Here is a 20,786-nt window from a genome sequence, read left to right as displayed (position 1 = left end):
AATGAGACCTGACCTTTATGTCTTCATTTGCTCCGGTGTCTCCTTTCTGGGCCACAAGTGAATGATGGCAAATGTCCAACCATCAGTTTTTGGTGTCACAACTGTTTCATTGTAGAATCACATACAGTATATGACAATAAAACAAGCTGAATGTAAATAAACACTGGAGTCAGAGCATGTGGACTGCATGTGTGCTCTTGTTGCTTTAGTCAAATATCAATTAGCATTTTGATTGACAAGTCCATTGTTGGACTCTGTTTTCTCCCCGGGCTCCTGATTATCATCTAATGGACTGTGTGTCTTTGACGGTTGTCAAGGAGCCTGGGCTCCAGCCTAAACAAAGGAACACCCTTTCAAACATGTGTGTGTGTGTTGTGTGTTAGTGTATGTGTGTGTGCATTCTGGCTTTTTGACACAGTACGGTCACAATTGTATCAGTGAGTGACTCATGGCTGGAGATGAGGCAGAGTCTGACGTGAGCAGAAGAGGTCTAACTGGACAAAAGGAGCACAGAGAAAACTAAAAGGGACCCAGAAGTATGCCTCCAAAGAGAAAAAACGATGTTGCACTTAAGGTTGAAGATGGTGAGAAGTTTTTTTAAAACATTTTTACCTACAGTCAATTTCCAACTTTAACTATTCATCTTTTCAATATATTGATAATGAGATTTTTATGTTTGCTAGCTCATATTTTTGTATATTTTTGTTCACACGTTCCAGTTGGGATGGAGGTCGATGCTGTGATAGATAGTGGAAGTGAAGGTGAGTTTTGTGAAACAATTTTCATTTGGTTTTCATCAGATATACAGTTAAATTGTGCAGCTATTGGCTATATCTTGAAGATTTGTCACAATCTGATGATGTGATGATGTAAATTGGGCTCGGGAATATAAACTGTGTTGCCATTCCAAGTATAAAAATGCATACACGTATGTCTCAGATGACGCCAGGAAGAGAAGTAAAAACAGAAGGGCCAGGCCACAACGTAGAGCCAAACAGGTCAGTGATGATGAGGAAGATGAGGAGGACGAGGACGAGGCGCCACGGAGGAGGGGACGGAAGAAGAAGGCCAGGGCTAGAGACAGCGATGAAGATGATGAGGAAGACAGTCGGAGTGTGAAAAGCAAAGGATCAAAAGCCTCCAGGAGAAGAGCTGCTAAGCAGGAGAGTGATGAGGAGAGCGAAGAAGATGGAGAGAAAAGGAAAAGAGGAGGGAGAGCAGTATCCAAAAAGGAGAAAGAGGAGCAGAATAAGGAGAAGAAAGGAATTGTTAAAGGGAAAGAAGGGAAGGATAAAAATGATGAGAAGGACAAGAAGAAGAAGAAGTTGAGCAGGTGCAGTATTCTCTGAGAGCTGTCTCTCACCTACCTGCACGCTCCACACACTCGTATGGGCTTTTCTCCATGCACTCTAATGCAGATTCCTGGCAGACTCCGGTAATATGAAGTTATTGTATGTGCTATGTATTCAGGGGGATAAAGCACTACTAATTAAATAAATTTAATCAAATATTATTACAAGACAGAATCCACACTCCCTGAATAAATTGCATTTACAGTATATCTGGTTTTTAATGTGGCATTTCAGTTGTCAGTTGTTAACACTTATAGGCAGATAAAGACTTTTGGCTGCTGGTAATAGTGATGGTGTGATCCTCATTTGTTCATTCATTATTTACTGCTGCCTTAAAACAAAGGCAACGTTACAAAACATCCTGAGACACCTCATCTTCCTACTGTTTCACTGAGAGTTTGGTAGTTGGCTGCATTTTAAAAAGCAGCTAACGACTGGTTCTAAGTGTCAAGAGACAAGATCTGAACTTTTTTTTTTGTAAATGGAGTTCAAGTCAATATTATTTAACATTATAATTTTATTTTAAAAATGTTTTGACAAAAGTGCTGCATAAAGGTATAAGAAACCTTTTTTAAAGTGCCTGTCTTTAGCTTATCAAAATAGTGTTGCAAAGCTTTTGACGAATTTGTAAAAGCTTCCCTTCACTAGCTCCCTGTGCATTTTTGAATTGTCTGAAAACTATTGTGTTTGTGATTTGAAAATTTTCTATCTTTGCGACCCCCAGATAGCAGGATGCATGCTGCCATCGAGAAAATCAATTCAACAAAATGTTTTAAACCTGTAAAAACTGTTTTGTTGTGGCCACTTTCCAGCAGAGGAAAAAAGCTATGAGCACAACACTGACGTATAAGTTATGTAATATAGCAAACTTACATATCCAGCAGTTATGGAGAAACAGAATCATTCATCAGCTGGTGAGTGTGAGTCCAATAGTCACTTTGTTTTAGCTCTGTTTTGGTCTCTACCAACCCCTAAGGGAAATATCTGGCTCTTTATCAGCTAAATGCTCGATTTGCTCACCAGCTAGTTGCCACCTCTGTCTGTGTCCAATCTTTCTGTTGCTTTCTGAAATTTCTGACATTTACACCCACTTCACACAGCTATTGGCTGAGTTTGCAGCCACGTGAAAGTAAGAAGGGGTTAAACATTTCTCTGTAGCTTTTTTTTTTTTCATCCATCCATTTCACAACAATTTCTGGTACTTTTTGAGTGTGTTGTGAGTGCGATACCTTTCAGGAGAGAAAGTCTGAAAATGTGTCCCGGTATCCTTGTATTTAAACAATTATTGTGCCTCCCCCCTTCTATGACTGCTATAGCTTTTTCACCCCACCCTGACCATTTGGAGCAGCTATTGAACACTTTTGCTTTCAGACATGATTTGATAATACATCGTACAAACTAGTTTCCTGCCATTACCAGGCTCTTAGAGTCTAAAAGTCATGCTATTGAGGCTTTGAGGCTGCAAGCACAGCAGTGCTTTGAGCTAAATGCTTAATGTTGTGATATTTAGCAGGCACATCTTAATGTTTTCCATGTTTGCAATTTCAATGTATCATTATCATACTAACATTTGCTAATAAGCACTAAATTTAAAAAAGAAAAATAACCTGATGGTGGTCATTTTTGGTGTGACTTTAAATAACAACAAACATGTCTTTTTACATTTTATTGCATTCTAGTTTCTGCTCTTCTTCTGTTTTGTTCTGTTGTTATTCTTCACATACAGATGAGTTGAGGTTTCGGGTTTTCAGAGGTTTCTGTTGCTGTCTGATGTTTAAATATGGCTCCTGTAGCACCTTGTCAAGTCCATGGCACGTGACACATCTTTCCCTTTATCAGCTCCTCTTCCTCGTCTGACTCTGACGAAGAATCGCTGTCGGAGGGAGAGATCGAAGCTCTGCAGGAACAGGTAGAAGAGAAGAAGAAACTGATCGCTACATTAAGGAACAAACCCTGGCGCATGAAGAGGAGACTCATAGTGCTCAAGTAAAAGCAAAAACCAAAACAATGGCCAACTTTAACTCACATCCTCCGGCTGTGTGTTTGTGATTATTTTAAATTTTGGTTGTTGCTGCTATATTTTCTACTTTGCATGTTGCCCATTTGTTTTTTCACTTTCCCTAATGCCAACCATCACTTATGTCATGTACATGTGATGCTGATCATGCATTATTAAAACTTATTCATTGCTTTATCTGTTTGATATTTCTCTTTGTCAGCACTACTTCGGTTGTAGTCGATTTCTTTAAACAGAGATTCTTTACAGAGACGTTACAGCAGGTTTCCTATGACCCTGTTTTGTCATATTACAAATCAAAGCTATCGCACTTTTAAAGAACTGGACACTGGCAGAACTGAGCTCTGGTATAATGCTCACACATATAAGACTTTTTTAAAGCTTTAAACCTTTGAATGTGATTAGACCCAGGTATGAATTCGTTGACTCGCATTCAATATTTTATTCAGCTACGGGAATTTCACCCTCTGTGAGATGCACAATAGTAACATGATGACAGCTGTCAATAAATCCACACAAGGCTCGCTGGACATCTTCACTATTAGAAAGCCTTGGGAAAGCCAGGGTCAAGGCTGGGAGTTACATAGGTTAGTGCATTTGTGTGTGAGTGTGTGCGTGTGAGGTAAGTGTGTATGTTTCTCTATGCACAGATCAGTGTAAGCATGGCTCTGGGAAGGGAACATGATAGGTGAGCTGCATTATTTTTTTAATGAGCTTGACACTGTTTAATGCATGTTGCTGTGGCTGACTGACCTCCTGCTCACCAAGTGTAGTGATGTATTATCAATCAGTTAAACATCCCACGCCTGTTGTCTCAACATCCTGTTACCACTGACTAATTCATTCAAGGGTTAGGTAGGTCATGGTTTTCTGTGTGTTCTCTGATTGGTCACACAGGGAGGCCCAGGAGTTTGTTGAAAAGTTTGAAGGAGCTCTTGGGAAAGGAAGAGGCAGGAAGCTGTACGCTTTCAAAGTCATGATAACAAAGGTAATCTGTTCATGTTACAGCTTTACTAACACTTGAAGCTAGAGTAATGCTATATTAGCTAAATCAACTTTATCCATTTGTGATGTGGATGATCATTTTTAACTTTTTTCCTCCCTAGAAACTTATCAAGTTTAAACGTGACTTTGAGAACTTCAAAACAGCCTGTATACCCTGGGAAAGGAAGATTAAGGAAGTAGAAAGTTGGTACCACAATGACCTTATATGAAAAAAAAAATCACTGAGCTAAAATACTTCCTGTTTAATAAGTTGTCGCCACATTTCTAAGTTAGGTTGCCTGTTTTCCTAATCATAGGTCACTTTGGGTCATCTGTGGCATCCTACTTTATTTTCCTGAGGTGGATGTATGGTCTGAATCTGGTCCTTTTTGGCTTCATGTTTGGCCTGGTGGTGCTGCCTGAGGTACAGACTTTCTCATAATACATGTGAGGTGATACTGGATGTAACAGACACTTTTCATGTTTTCAAATCTCTTGAACCCTCTCTGTATTTAGGTCCTCATGGGTCTCCCCTACGGCTCCATTCCCAGGAAAACAGTGCCCCGTGGCGAGCAGGCCTCAGCCATGGACTACTCCGTGCTCTTTGACTTTGAGGTGAGGATCTTAGCTTCAGTCATCAGTTTATCAAACCTGCCTCAACTTATGAAGATAGGTGGATGATATTTGCAATCAATCAATCAATCAATCAATCAATCAATCAATCAATCAATCAATCAATCAATCAATCAATCAATCAATCAATCAATCAAAATACTATTGAAATTACAGTTACAGTTGTTACAGTTGCTCCATCAAGAGTAACAGCAAGAATAGTGAATAATATAAGAGGTAAAGAATAAAGATAAGATAAATATAAACATAAAAAAATATAAAAATTGAAATATAAACATAAAATGTAAAATGTCCTTAAATTCTGATATACAATATAAATATAAATGTAACAGTAGCCTATATAGGTAGGTAACTGCCCAGTTTTAAAATTGTGCTTGTATTGGATATTGCACTCAGTTGAATTATTGCTAACAAGAATGAAATAAGTCCAGTGTCATTCTGTTGACTCTTGGCGTCTGGCTCTCTGAGGGACAAGTTGTACAGTTTGATGGGCACAGGCAGGAATGACTTCCTGTGGCGCTCTGTGGTACAACGTGGGGGAATAAGGCTATTGCTGAAGGTGCTCCTGTGCTTGACCAGCACACTGTGGAGTGGGTGAAAGGCGTTGTCCAGGATGGTGTGTAACTTGGACAGCATGCTCCTGTCTGACACCGCTGTCAGAGAGTCCAGCTCCATCCCCACAATGTCACTGGCCTTACGGATCAGTACTACTCCACAGATCAGATCTTCATTTTTCCTTTTAATAATTCAACATTGACACAAGATTCTATGATTTTATTTGCTATAGTTTAACTTTTTCTTAGTCTTGTTTTTAAAAAAAGTGTGAAAGTTGCTTTGCACATGCTTGTACAGTTGTGATATGTGTCTGTAAGAATGGATATTTCTTTGTGTACCCCACCAACAGGGATACTGCAAGTACTCCTTTCTGTTCTATGGGTACTACAACAACGAGCGAACAATTGGACTGCTGCAGTTCAGACTCCCTCTGTCGTACCTGCTGGTGGGTGTTGGCCTCTTTGGATACAGCCTGATGGTTGTCATTAGAACGTAAGCCAGACACACTAATGCAAGCAAACAGGTGTACGTCACATGTATGCAGTTGGAGATGTTTGAGGGCTATTTTTTAAATTTTTTAGATCTCCTTTTTCTCAGAATGGCTCGTAACTCAGATGAGGGAGGAGACGGGGCAGAGGAGGGAGAGTTCACCTTCAGCTGGAAGATGTTCACCAGCTGGGACTTCCTGATAGGAAACCCTGAGACGGCAGACAATAAGTACGCCTCTATTACCACCAGCTTCAAGGTTAGCAGGTGTGTGTGTGCGTGTGTGTTTGGAGGATGAACTTAGAAAATGACAAAACATTTTTTGAGAGCAAGGGTTTCCTTTTAGACCAAGGGAATATCTTTAAGGGAGGTACCATCAGCCACGAGACGTGTTTTCAGGAGGCATGTGGCTTACTCTTACAAGAGGTATTCTGGAAAATCATTATGAACTTGAGATCGAGGGAAGGTGGGCACACCAGGAAATTAAAAGACTATCTACTAGAGGAAATTAAACGCTGGAATGCTGAACATTTCAGAATAATAAAGTACAGTTTACACCAATATAAGAGCATTGTGGGGTTGATGTTTCCTTTAATCTTGTTTTCCTTACAGGGTTTGCAGTGAGATTTAAATTCTGAAATGTACAACGTGATACATAAAGCATACATTTTGTAGAGGCATTTTTTCATTAATTTTTTCTCTACTGTAGGAATCCATTGTGGATGAACAGGAGAACCAGAAAGATGAGAACATCCATCTCCGACGGTTCCTCAGGGTTCTTGCAAACTTTCTGATCCTGTGCTGCCTTGGAGGAAGTGGATACCTCATCTACTTTGTGGTGAAACGCTCTCAGGAGTTTGCTGCGAGGAAGAGCGACGATCTCTCATGGTTTGAAAAGAACGAGGCAGGTTGACACTCAACATCAAAATTGAGCTTTTATGTGATGAATTTTCAGATCATTATTTTATGATGATATCCTTGTGATTATGAGATCACAAGGAGCTATGTCAATATGGGAGAGGTGAAGCTTGAAAATGGAAAATAAAATTAGTAACCTCCCCCTCTTGTCTGATGTATCAGGTGGAATTTGTGATGTCTCTGCTGGGGCTGGTGTGTCCTCCTCTGTTTGAAACCATTGCAGAGCTGGAGGATTACCACCCTCGTATTGCCCTGAAGTGGCAGCTGGGTCGAATCTTTGCCCTCTTCCTTGGAAACCTTTACACCTTCCTCTTTGCCCTGTTTGATGAGGTTACTGCCAAGGTATGATGTATGACTCTAAGGTATTTAAACACATTTGGGGTCATTTCTTACCCATGTTAATGAACACTATCTCACATGGTGAGACTCACTACTCCTTTGCTGCCGTTGCTCTGGCTTCTGATATGTTATAGGATTAATTCTTGTAGATATTAACAATTTCAGAGCAAAACAGCTACATTTCTGACTGGCTTTTAAAATGCTGTATTAACCTGCAGTTTAACTTAAAATTTAAAAAAAAAAAGCACTTACACTTAAACAACAAGCATCGCCTAAATCTACATACCTTTAAAAAAATAAAGTTTGACTTTTTGGGAAATGCGCTTATACTCTTGCTGGTGATTAGTTGGCTAAAAGTATTGATAATAATTCATGTCAGTCAATTAGATAGAAAGCTACAGTCGTTAGCAGTTTAGCATAGCTTAGCTCAGAAAAACTTGAGACTGGGGCTAGGCCGGCTCTGTCTGAATGTAACAACCTACTAACAGGAAATACCAATAATTATCAGTTAAATGGCAAACTGCTGTTTTTGTTCTAATTAAACAATCTCAATTAGTAAGCTTCAGAGGTGCTGGTAGGTGGATTTTGTTGCCTTTGGACTGAGCCAGACTAGCTGACCTTGTTTCTAGCCAGCCTGCAGCTGGTTAGCTTCACTTAGCATAAAAACGGGAAACATGCACTGTGCCACAATGCGAATATTTCCATTAGCCAGCTTACATGTAGTATACTATGTACACTACCTACTTACTGACATGTCGTGTGAATTTCGACAGGGTAGTGTTTTTTCAAATCAAACAAGGCTGTTATGCGCTTTCAGGAATGATCAAATCATTGACCGCCAAAATATCAGCTGGTTGGCTGCTTTGCTCACTTGACTTGTGAGCTCCTTGTTTCATGCGACATGGAGATTAAATCGCCGTCAGCACCCATGACCTGTCCTCCTACCTTGACCACCATTTTCACAAGTTGAAAATATGTAGGTGGTCCGTCCCCTCCTGCCAAACAACCAAGATGGCGACCACTGAGGGTGAGAAGTGTCCTCACTCAATTTTCTGACCATGAGTACACCAATTACACAAGAGCGTGAATTATGACACAGTCAAGAGGAAGCAGCTGGTGTGGCTGTGTCTGAAGGTGACAAAATCTGCTGTTTCCAGTGTTTGAGCTGGAATAAGCTATATAGCGGCTGGCTGATGTGGTAATAATCTTCTCAACTCTCAGTTCGAAAGTGAACAGTATTTCCCAAACAATTCCTTTGACTCAAAGCTGCAAACTGTTTCTTTCCATGTCTGCAAATTGTGTGAAATAAAGTTTGACTTTGCCTTGACTAGTCCTTGATGTATTTTCTTTTCTTTAGTTGGAGAGAGAGAAGATCATCAAGAACGCCACAGAATGGTCTTTTAATCAGTACTATGCCAACTACAGCTACCACTTCAACACGACAGATGTGCCTCCTCCAGATGTGAACCCAGCTGATGTTGTCAGAGGACCCTGCTGGGAGACCGGAGTGGGAATAGTCAGTAGTGGGCCTTTTATACTGTTGTGAAATTAGGGGTGGAGAGTAGAGGCGTACTTTTACTCCATCTGCAGCATCATTTCTGCACCACCCTCCTCACCCCACTTCAAATCAAACAGAACAGATAACATGCCTACTTTCATTGGTCGGTCTCTATTTGTTCTTATTTCTTTTGCATCTTTTCTCACTGGTTTCCTTTTCTTTACAGGAATTTGCAAAGCTAATCGTGTCAGACATGCAAGTGACCTATCTGACAATCCTGATTGGTGATTTCCTGAGAGCTGTCATCGTCCGCTTCCTCAACTACTGCTGGTGCTGGGACCTGGAGGCTGGATTTGTGAGTAATCACAATGTGTGTCAGTGGGTTACGGTGTCTCCATGCACATTATGTTTGTTGTTTGGTTAAGTTAAAAGTTGAAAATAATAATAAGTTAAAAAATAAATAATAATTTCCTTTTTATCTATCTAACAATACTTACACAGTTTGAATATGCTGTTCTTTCAACCATCCTCTACATGAAATTAAGTGAGACATTTGTGCCTCTTGTATCAGCTATTATGCAGTAATGTGACTTTGAAGTGGGTGTATCAGTTAAATTAGTGTTTATGTCATCATTGTATAGCGACCATGTCAGTCAGCTCTATGAGAGTGCAGCACAGTTCGTATTGGATCCAGGTCAACCTGATACCATACAATGACATCTGGCAGGACAGGTGATCCCTAACACTGAGTGAAAGAGGACACTGCAAAAAGAACTTAATTACAGAGAGAGAGCAAAACATAAGCACAGAGAGAGAGAGGGTCAGATGCAAAGTGTGTCAGCCTGTTTTTTGTTAATTCAAATGAACATGCTAATTATGTTGTTGTTTTTATACCAGCCTTCATATGGAGAGTTTGACATCAGTGGAAATGTGCTGGGACTTGTCTTCAATCAAGGAATGATATGGTGACTGACTCTACATCTGCATGGTTGATTTTATTTTCTTCCTCTTCCTATATAAACAGGGATTCTCTAATGGGTCTAGTGGTTAACTAATGAGATTCCCTCTGATGAAAAACAGCTCATGTTTCTGGTTGTCCTTGTCTGTCTCCACTGTGTATATAATTAACAAAATACAGACTGTGTAGTGCCTGCCACTTCAAATTAGATGTGTTATTTGGTTTGGATGTTGATATTGGAGCCAACAATATCAACATCAAATGTTACAAATGTTGATATTACCAACATTTTATCGAAAATGGTTTTCGATAAAATGTTGGTAACTTGTTTCCCTCAGGATGGGGGCATTTTATGCTCCAGGTCTGGTGGGCATGAATGTTCTGCGTCTCGTGTGCTCGATGTACTACCAGTGCTGGGCAGTGATGGCCTGTAACGTTCCTCATGAGAGAGTTTTCAAGGCCTCACGGTCAAACAACTTCTACATGGGTCTGCTGCTGCTTGTGCTGTTCCTCAGCCTGCTCCCAGTCGTCTACACCATCATGACCTTGCCCCCTTCCTTCGACTGTGGGCCATTCAGGTTGGTAGGACTGGAACCGCAGACTACATGATAGTGAAATTTGAATTGATATCACAAAGTTGGATTGCCATGATAGTTCATGGTGAGTTCTTCTGCATGTTAAAAGTAAATTAGTAAGTTGATTAACTGTATTGACCTGAAACAATTTAAAACCTCTAAAGTCAGTTTATCCAAATGTACTGCTTGTTTTTAGTATTTCAGGCTCCTGAATTTTTGACACACCCCTTAGCCACTTTTTTGACAGAGCAACAGCTTGATTATTTATTATATATATCACCTGTTTCTGGTTCTGTTCAGCGAAAGAAGGAACATTTTATAAATTACTGCTGGGTTGTATTGGGACTATCATACCATTTATTTTCCATAATGTTGCAGTAGACATTACACTTAGGCAAAAGACATTTTATTTACCATGTACAATATTAAACACAAATGTATGTGGCTTAAAGAGTTAGCATATATCTAGACTTCAGCTGCTGCCCCTTTCCAGGTCATTCAAGCACATTTATGCTTTGACATAATAAAACTGTCTTACACATGCAATTTGGTGAATACTTTTTTGTCCAAAGATTAGATACAACAAACAGTGCACTGAATTTTGGTCCATGTCTTTCCACCAGTGGTCAAGAGAAGATGTATGAAGTGGTCATGGAGACTATAGAACAGGATCTACCGTCCTTCATAGGGAACATTTTTAACTATGCCACCAACCCAGGACTCATCTTGCCTGCTGTCCTCCTCATGGTGTATGTATCATTTAAATATAAAGTTAAATACTGTGTTGTATCTACAAAAAAACAAATTAGGAAGTGAAATGCCATCCCATGTACTGGAGAGGAAGGTAAATGAAAGAAGGCATTGAAATAACATTAGAAAGTCTGTTATGAGTTCAGTTTTTCAATTTTTGTGTGTAGATCTCATGTGACTATGATTTCATGGGATTATGGCATCTTTTTAAATTATTTGATGGCATAATGGTGGATGGTAGAATTGTGCATTGCTGTCTCCCACTCTGTCTTTTTGATAATGCCACAGGGGGCGCCAAAGTCAGATATTTTCAAATCCCGCAGTTTATTTATTTTTTTGGCATAGAATAGTCAAATGTGTAAAAATTTAGTCTGAAAATGCCAGAATTAATGTGTGTAATTGTAGAGAGTAAAGTCATAAAACTTGTCAACTGCCCTAAGCTGCTTTACTGTTTACAATGGCCTACAATTTGCCTAGAAGACCTCTAATCCTATATAACAGGTTGGCCATCTACTACCTGAATACAGTGTCAAAAGGATACCAACAAGCAAACATAGACCTTAAAAAGAAGATGCAAATGGTCAGTATGGGTGTTTTCTTTCCCTTTTTTCCAATATCTCATTTGTTCAAGATTCAATCAAAGAAATGACTGTCTGGTTTATTGGTGGACACTTTAGGCTCGAGACGAGGAGAAGAACCGCAGGAACAACAAGGACAGCACTAATCAAGTGATGAAAGACTTGGAGGACCTGCTGCCAAACAAGTCTCTCATACCGCCTCCCACCGAGGAAGAGCCACCCCCACCCGGTACACGCACACACTCATTTATTCCTTTATTTCACATGCTATCAGCCAATTTGCACCTGACTGTCCTCACCACTCTTTTTGCTGTCAATCTGCCCTCTCAGATGTCGTAATTGAGAAGGGCAGCAAGTCTCCCAAAACGAAGCCAGGTGCAGCAGGGAAGGGGGTTAATCTGCAAAAGGACGTGTCCCTGGCTGCCCCAAACCCCAGAGGGCCAGTGACCCGTGCCCCAAGGCCGAGAGGGGGGCCTCCTGGAAATGTCAGGGGGCCTCAACCTGGCCCAGGCAGAGGAAGAGGTCGGGGTGGGCCTCCGAGGCAATAAGAGACATGGTTCATGGACCAAAACCCAAATAATACCTGCAACTAACCACAAACAACAGGTGTCTGTTAGCATGACTGCTGTGGTCATGGTCACATATATGGAGGACGGATGCACCACAGCAATAACTATAGACTTTTTAGAAATTAATTTGCATGGATTTTTCATTTTTCACATGTTTATTATGTTATGATAGTTACTTTACTGCATAATTGAAAAGCGTTATAGCTAGTATTTTAAACATGCATCAGTTATAATTAACCACTGAAAAAGTCTATAATTACTGCAGTGTAGACACATAAGTGACTGTTTTATCTGAATTACTCGCATTATGACAGCAAAAATATCATCAAAAACCTTGGCACGATACCTTGTTGTAATACAGATATATGAAATCAACGTTTAGTAGTTGTCAATATGGGTCAACAATTTTATTGATTTCATTTTAAAATCCCTGTAAATAGTTTGTAAAATGTCTTTTGTCTTTTTTTGTATGACATCAATTAAATAATTCATTTCTGGCCAAGTGCTATTGAAGTTGTTACCTCTGAACAAAAACAGGCTTTCTAAACTAACAAACACAAATGAGACACTACAACAGAGAACCTACAGTCTGCTAAACTCTTAAAGTAAAACATCTGAGATAGTACACAGGAGGGACACGGATACATGAGAGCCAGCATTGTCACAGTAATATCAGGCAAAAGACACGTAACACTGAGAAGACATTGAAAAAATAGTGACTATCTCAGCAGAAATGAGAGAAATAAATGTCGTCCCGGTGCCACATGGTTAATGCAAAACATCTGCGGAGCATCTGAAGCCATAGCGTGGCAGAGAAAAGGCAGGGAAAAGTCCTTCCTGTGATATGAAGGTGTTATGAGTTCTTCTGTGAGATTTTGATGGTGACTGCCTTGACCTCTGTGTACTCCTGAAGAGCATATTCTCCCCTAAAATAAACAAAGGAAACACTGATTATGCAATGAAAAGGTGCTACATTTAATTGTGATACTGTTTCCTCACATTACATGAGCAACGTTTACTGGTAAGGTTGCAACATTATGAGTACCGAGCTATATGCAGCTGTGTGGTGGACAGAAATACAGCATGTTTAAAGGGCTATTGCCTAAAAGATCATACTCACAATTCCCTCCCATTACCAGACATCTTAAAGCCACCAAACGGACACTGAGTACTCATGGCGTTGTAGCAGTTCACCCTGGAAAAAAGGCAACATTAGTTTCACCTCATTATGTGACAGTTATTTTACCAAACGCATTCATTGCTGTGTAACTTTAAGGAAAGTTTCTGTGAGGAATTTGCTGCCAGGTTAACTGTAAAAGCTGAACTGTGGAGGATTTGGTCCGTACCACACCATGCCAGCCTGCAGAGCAGAGGAGACTGTCAGGGCTTTGTCAATGTCATTAGTAAACACTCCTGCTGCCAGGCCGTAGTGTGTGGCGTTGGCTCTCTGGATGACTTCGTGGATGCTATGGAAAGGCATGATCTGCTGCACTGGACCAAAAATCTGAGAGAGTCAGAGTCACAGATGGTGGCAGGGATGAAGATGTAGGAAAATTCAAAGCAGTGTTACAATGAGGACACAAATAATCTGTGTTTGTTATTTGCACCACTGATTAATGGCTTTGTATGTGCAGATGTGTTTGAGATCAGAGTACCTCTTCTTTGGCGATACGCATATCATCTGTGACATTTGAGAAGACGGTGGGTTGGATGAAAAGTCCCTGCTGACCCCATGCGGACCCCCCACATTCCAGCGTGGCTCCCTCCCTCTTCCCGCTCTCTATCAGCTCCATTATCTTATCAAACTGCTTCTGGTCAATCTACAGACAACAGCAACCGGCAGCTCAAATGATTTCCTCTTTGTGTGTTCGGGTCATTTTGCTTCCTGACCTGTTAGAACATATCAGTTGTCAAATAAACAGGGTTCTTGTGTACCTGTGGCCCCTGATCCACCCCTGGCAGCAGTGGGTTTCCCAGGACTTTGGATCTGGCTCTCTCTACGCTGCGACGGACAAACTCCTCATAGATTGGTTCCTCCACAAACACCCTGGATCCAGCCAGACAGCACTGGCCCTGGTTAAAGAACAGACCACTGTGGGCCTGCTCCACTGCATACTCTACTGCAAGACAGACATGTACACAGACAAGTATAAAATGCTGCAGCTAGACTGCTGACAGGAAGCAAGAAGGATTGTACAGTATCACCCCTGTTTGAGATTCAGTAGTTTCCAGTGACATTTAGCACTGTTTAGCCCGGGTTTTGACCAGGATTAGGACATAATTTGGTCATCACACTTTTATTTGCATATTGAGTAATTTTAAAGCATTTTGCTCTTGTCAACAGTGCACAGAATAATGCAATCTCTTCAGTATATGAACGCTGTTAACAAATGCTGACAGGCTATAAACTATAAAGTAATAAAGTAACTGTTGAAAAGAAAATACTCACAGTCACAGTCTGCAAAGACAATATTTGGATTTTTGCCACCAAGTTCCAGTGTAACTCTTTTCAGATTGCTGTCACCTGCAGCCTTCTGGATGAGTTTCCCAACCTGGCAACCAGTGACAACAGTGTGAGATGCACAGGTACAGTAAATAGGATCAAAGGAAACTAGGAGAAGAGAAGAGAAGAGAAGAGAAGAGAAGAGAAGAGAAGAGAAGAGAAGAGAAGAGAAGAGAAGAGAAGAGAAGAGAAGAGTTACTATTCATTTCTTTAGATACTAACAGCAGTAGATCCGGTGAAGGCTACTTTGTCTATGTCCATGTGGTGGGAAATGGCACAGCCTGCTGTCTGACCATAACCTGGCACCACATTCACCACACCTGGAGGAAACCCAGCCTGGACCCAGAGAGACACAGGGAAAGCATAATAAACACATGCTCATCTTTAACTGAGACATAGTCTCAGAGCAAGTCTTTCTACTTTTACAGCTATGCAGGTCTTGACAGTGTCTGAATGCAAGTTTATGGCTTTTGTCCACATGTTCTTTGATCCTATATCATTGTTGGGGGAAATAATCCAAGTACCTCTTTTATGAGTGCAGCCATGTGCAGGGCTGATAATGGGGTCTGTTCAGCAGGTTTGATGACTACAGTGTTCCCACAGCACAGAGCAGGAGCAATCTTCCATGCAAACATCATCAGTGGGAAGTTCCACTGTAGGACGATATGCATGAACATGTTCGAGTTGCATGAGGAACGTGTAAAATTACTACATTTTTGGTTAATATAATTAATATTTAATAAACATTAAAGAATATGAGGACGTGACACAGCCAGACTCAGTCATCAATTATACTGATTTCAGGTTCAACAAGTTCAACAATTTTTCCAGATTTCTTCAGATTTTCTTCTTAAATTGACGTGTAGAGAATAAATTATTGTAAGTGCTTACTGTCATTGTTGACTGAAGATTTGATGTTCTCAAATAATGCTGTGTCACTTTTATCACACGTGTACTGAAATTATAAATATCTATAACTATAAAAAAACAAAATATTCTAACCAGAAAAGTTAATATTTTAATGCCATGCCCACATAAACTTTAGTATTGATCATTACAGTTTCTGTGGTCACTGTAGAAACAAATGAATTAGATTTTATAAACATTTGCTGTTAAGTGTTGTCTCTCTAGTGTCTGGACAGAATTATTTTTTCTACTCACAGGAATAATCTGGCCACATACTCCAATGGGCTCATGTCGTGTGTAAGTAAAGTACTCTCCATCTAAAAAAAGAAAAATTGATCGCTTTAAAGACTCTATAGCTTTTACTTTCTATAATAAGGTAATAAGATAATTGCCAAACATGGCAATATCTCTGTCTATAACTTAAATCAGTAATCTAAAGTTGTGAGGACTCAGAGTGTTGAAATGAGGGTGACTCACCCACTGGGATAGTTTTGCCATGAATCTTGTCTGCCCAGCCACCATAATATCTCAAGGTTTTGATTGTAGCCATCAGATCTACAAAATATGCCATAAGAAACACTTTGCCAGAGTCCAGGGCCTCTAGGGTCTTGAAATAAAAAACAATAATTAGTATTCAAGTGCCATTACTCCAGTGTATTAAAACAGCCGATCTCTCACCTCAAACCTTAATATCAAAGAGAGGATTTATTGTGTGTGTGTGTGTGTGTGTGTGTGTGTGTGTGTGTTTCTCACTGCCAGTAGTAGCCGGTCTCTCTCCACTAAGTCAGCAAGTCTATTAAGGAGATGACCTCGGTCTGAGGCATCCATGGATCGCCACGGTGACCCCATCTGGAAGGCGTCTCGGGCACTCCTCACTGCCTTGTCCACATCTTCCTACCAGAGGAAGAGCAGATTGAGGAGGTGGTAACAAACATCAAGTCCAGTCAGGTTCAGTTTTATGAACCAATATCACAAATCACAGCCTCAAAGGTCTTTACAATCTGCTTTCAACACCCTCCATCTTTAGACCCTGGATTCACACAAGGAAAGACTCCCAACAAAAGCAAGAGGGTGGAGAGGAAAATTCTACAGACTCAAAAACATCTGTACAAAAAGCATAACATGGTACAGTGAACTTACTCCACCTTATTTTCCAGTTCTTGCTGGTACAGTGGTAAAAGTGCATGTAACTTACTGGTGATGTATAATATACTCACTGCATCAGCCTCCTCCACTTCACACAGCAGCTCTCCTGTGGCGGGATTATACACAGGAATCTTTCTCCCGCTGCATGACTCATGCCACTCGTTACTGATGAACAACTGAGATACCGGAGGAGAAGTAGAGAGCAATAATACACACAGAAATGAAGTACATTTTTTTCTTCAAGCGGTATCCCCTCTGTGTATTGTCTCAGAGCAGATCAAAGACAGTCCTGAACACATGGTGAAGTGTGTCAGCTCTTCTCAGCCTTATGAAATTAATAACAGGCTCCCTGGTTTTAGTGGGAGTCATTTTGCCTGCTCTGATATTTTTATGAGGTGCATCTGTGTGCTGTAAAGCATGCAGAGTATTTTCAGGTTATTTCCTTCATCAGTACCTGACCTGATAAAGGACCAGTAAATATTTTCCCATATTCATCTTGATTCATCTCGTAAAAAACACATTTTCATTCTCCTCAAATTACAAGCAGTCACGATTTATTTTTTATTTTCATTTTGGACACAAACCATAAATACTAAATTACCACATCACTGGTACACTGCAATATTAAAAGGCAAGTGAACCAATTATCAACAGGTTGATTCACTCAAATTCAGAACAGATGATAAGACTCACAACCTGCCTGGTAAGAAAGCAACGCAGTTACAAAATTGAACACTGAGACACATGAGAAATGTTAAGTTGAGGATAAAAGGAAAATATCAAAAGCAGCGGTTTTTAACGTCAAATCAGAATTGTAATTAAAAGGTGACTTTCTAATATGAAACACCTACAAGGATCCCTCTGCAGTGGATTTTTCTGCACACAGTGCCATACTAATGACTGAGGTAGCCAAACCGTAAATATGTGATAAATTTACATTTTCTAATATAATCCCTAAATCCTGAATGTCTTGTTGATAAACTATATGGAACTCGGCTTTTTTGTCATGAGCTAAATTTGCTCCAGGAACAAAGAAACCTGAGCCAAACTGGAGCTTGGATCATTCCTCACATCTGGTTCAGTCTTGATTGCTTTGACCCTTGACTGCTGGGTACAGCTTACCTTAGTGTATTGGATTGGGGGGTCTGGGACTGGCATGGGCAGGGCCTGCATCTCAGGTCCGTCTGCATGCTGTGATTTGTGGTTCTGGTCTGGACCCTGATGGTTGCATTCAGTACCAGACTGCTGCTGGGAGTTCAAGTTTGCATGTTTTCCCTCTGAAAAAGACACAAATGGAAGCCAGTGTCCACCTGAGTGCATTTGTGTGTTTACCCATATACTGTACTGCATGTGTATGTGACCTCTTGATTGTGAAAGTTAATATCTGGATCACTGAGTGAGAATAGTTCCATTCGTGTTTTGTCATAACCCTGTGCATGAGACGACATCCCAACCCAGTGGAGTAACAGAAACTCTGCCAAATGAGCTACTGGCATTGTCAGCATTGTAACACCACGGGGTCAAGGGTTATGACTGGCACCGTAAAGTCGGGCTGGCTCTGAATGGTGAATTGGACTGACCTAATTTGGGCAGAGGGGATCAGAGAACAGCGGGATGCAGGCCGAGGGGAAATACTACCAGAGGTGTGCTTCATCACATTTGCCAAAAAAAACTCAAAGCTTTGATCACGAATGGGCTCAATTTAAGAAACAATGAAGGTTTGCATCATGCAAAAGGCATGATTAAGAAAATTCCTCATTATACACCAACACCCACAACTACATTCAATCCCTGAACACAAACACACACAAATACACAGTCAACATAAACATATTACTCTTTAGTATCTACAAAGGTTTGTTTTGTTTCACAAAAATACTACTAATCTGGATAAACCTGCATTCAGCATTTCAGAGCTGAGATGGTGGTTAATTAATTGGTCAGACAATTTGCAGAATAGTAAGCATCATTTTTGAATATTGATTAATCATTGGAGTGACCTCTCATGCAATAACATTTTGTTTCCAACTTTCTGTTTTTCACTATTGATTATATTGAATATCTTTGGATTTTGGACTCTTAATCAGACAAAACGAGAAATTGAAAATGTCACTTTAAGCTTGTAATGAGCATTGTTCACAATATTCTGTGAACAAACCAGTCGATCAGTTAATTGAGAAAATAATCCACAGATCACACTGAGAAGAAAGGGCTTAGGGTTAAGAAACGGTAGCTTTAACAGTATTTCTAAAAAAAAATGAACTAGTTGGATTAGATTTGGAAATAAGAGGAATTAGTACGGTCTTTCACCGCGAAGCAGCAACTGTTTTCAGGTTGTAAAAGCTTTCCCATTCAGAAGTGTGAAAAGTTTCGTTACCTGTGGGCGATGCTGATGAGGCGCCTCCAGCTTGGCGGGCTCCTGCTCCGGTCACCGGCATGTCGCCGCTTCTCTCCGCTCCCTCTCTGTCTCACCGTCAGCGGAGCGGAGACCCGCCGAGCCGCCTTATATACCTGCGGCCGTCAGCGCTTGAGAGCAGGACGCGGCAGAGGACGCGGCAGAGATCGCGGCAGAGGACGCGGCGGCAGGACGCGGCAAAAGGACGCGGCAGGGCGCGGCAGCAAGACGCGGCGAGACGCGGCGGCAGGACGCGGCAGAGGACGCGGCGGCAGGGGTCTTCCTCGGGCTGCTCCTCCTCGGGTCTCCCCTGCACGCGCTCACCGGCACCGGTTTGCCCTCGAGAGGCAGGCGCGTGAGCGTGAAACACCGCGAGTGACGTTTTTAAACGTTTCACGTGTAAGGAGCAGTGAGGCTGTTACACGAAACTACAACAGTAAAAATCCTGATTCCACATTATTGCGTTAGTTACCTGACGATAAACCAGGAATCCATTTACAATATCACAATCACAAAGGCTTGAGTCTGCAAAACAAATACTTCTACTTTAAGAACATTGACATTGTGATTATGTTCGTCTCCACCTGTGCGGTAGTTTACTGAAGATAACCTACTACGCTTTCAAAAACGTGAACCACAACCACAAGCTGTGTTCAGTCAAGTGATGGCCACTTGTTGCATTACTCCTGATTTATGAATCAGTTCAGCCCATCTGCTCGGATAGGCCCATCTACAAGGCAGTGAACATAATTGGGAAGATGTTTGCTTTGATAAGGGGCCTCCTGCTGCTTCACTGTCTCCCAGGAACAATGTGATCACATAACTTTGTCTGATGCGCCTATTTTGGTCTAGAAATACACACATCCCTTTGAGAAATATCCCCTGGGACAACACAACCTCTGTAATTAACCCTTGTTAAACAATGAAAAGATCAGCAGAACTGCATTTAGAGAGTGTTGCAAAAACACAGTTGAAACCATCTTCCCATACTAATGTATGCAGCTCTGTTTTGCTATAGTTAGCTTGAAACAAAGGCCAACAGTTTTGTGCAAATGTTGGTGTTTAACAATGGTAACTGGTATTTATTTTTGATCAACTCATGTCAGAGTAGTAGTAGCAGTCTGTCTAGTTTAGCCACATGTTGAGGACATGTACATGTTCATACAAGTGTTTTGAGTTATACATACGTCGGGTCGGTCACCCTGGTCTTAGTGTTTAAATATAAGCAACACAATCTCCCTCTAGACACCTAACCCTCTAGTCTGGCTCCACAGAGTCAGTGTGTCTCGGCCCTGTCTGCCAGAGTTAATGACAAGACCGGACCGCCTCGGCCTGGAGAGGACGTGGACCACTGGGTCAAAGGAGCTGTTGCTCCACTTGACAGCACCGGGTGTCCCACAGTTGAGCCTGAGCTAAATTGACGGTTCGATGGAGAATGAGAAAAAAAGGAGAATGAAAGGAATGAAAGATGGAGAGTGAGAGACAGTGAGAGAACTGGAGAGGAGGATGTAATGCAGGCCTGAATGAAAAGAGGGAAAATGAAGGATGAGGACACAAGAGAAAAGGTGGGAAAAGGAGTGAGGAGAGAAATGAAGGAGAGAAAATTAAGCAACAAGAGAAACAA

The 20,786-nt window shown here is 41.0% G+C and overlaps 2 protein-coding genes across 3 annotated transcripts; one reads left to right on the top strand and one right to left on the bottom strand.

Moving 5' to 3' along the window:
* Nucleotides 1–345: 345 nt before the first annotated feature.
* tmc2b (transmembrane channel-like 2b) lies at nucleotides 346–12,206 on the top strand. Its single transcript, XM_071482453.1, has 20 exons — nucleotides 346–584; nucleotides 720–761; nucleotides 940–1,333; nucleotides 3,192–3,338; nucleotides 4,267–4,357; nucleotides 4,476–4,557; nucleotides 4,671–4,777; nucleotides 4,870–4,968; nucleotides 5,891–6,033; nucleotides 6,139–6,286; nucleotides 6,737–6,931; nucleotides 7,108–7,287; nucleotides 8,642–8,800; nucleotides 9,009–9,137; nucleotides 9,680–9,747; nucleotides 10,079–10,318; nucleotides 10,939–11,064; nucleotides 11,567–11,645; nucleotides 11,743–11,872; nucleotides 11,974–12,206. The coding sequence occupies exons 1-20, from the start codon at nucleotides 539–541 to the stop codon at nucleotides 12,189–12,191; spliced, it is 2,823 nt and encodes a 940-aa protein (XP_071338554.1). The 5' UTR covers nucleotides 346–538; the 3' UTR covers nucleotides 12,192–12,206.
* A 398-nt stretch (nucleotides 12,207–12,604) lies between these two features.
* On the bottom strand, nucleotides 12,605–19,771 carry LOC139623853 (aldehyde dehydrogenase 1A1-like). 2 transcript variants are annotated; one of them, XM_071482451.1, is made up of 14 exons: nucleotides 19,145–19,765; nucleotides 17,890–18,044; nucleotides 16,839–16,943; nucleotides 16,375–16,515; nucleotides 16,099–16,228; nucleotides 15,877–15,938; nucleotides 15,240–15,368; nucleotides 14,938–15,051; nucleotides 14,662–14,764; nucleotides 14,148–14,332; nucleotides 13,868–14,032; nucleotides 13,559–13,716; nucleotides 13,333–13,407; nucleotides 12,605–13,138 (listed from the first exon to the last, which is right to left on the bottom strand). In XM_071482451.1, exons 1-14 carry the CDS (start codon nucleotides 19,203–19,205, stop codon nucleotides 13,066–13,068), a joined length of 1,656 nt encoding a protein of 551 aa, XP_071338552.1. In that variant the 5' UTR covers nucleotides 19,206–19,765; the 3' UTR covers nucleotides 12,605–13,065. The 2 variants fall into 2 exon arrangements, with proteins under 2 accessions (XP_071338552.1, XP_071338553.1); XM_071482452.1 differs by lacking the exon at nucleotides 13,868–14,032 and having other exon boundaries at nucleotides 19,145–19,771.
* Nucleotides 19,772–20,786: the final 1,015 nt, after the last annotated feature.

Source organism: Trachinotus anak, unplaced genomic scaffold, assembly GCF_046630095.1.
Source record: "Trachinotus anak isolate AG129_WGS33_773 ecotype Australia unplaced genomic scaffold, CSIRO_AGI_Tana_v1 ptg000008l, whole genome shotgun sequence".
In the NCBI taxonomy this organism is placed as follows: Eukaryota; Metazoa; Chordata; class Actinopteri; order Carangiformes; family Carangidae; genus Trachinotus; species Trachinotus anak.
Note: the sequence above shows the minus strand (reverse complement) of the source record. Positions and strands in the feature narration are given on the sequence as shown.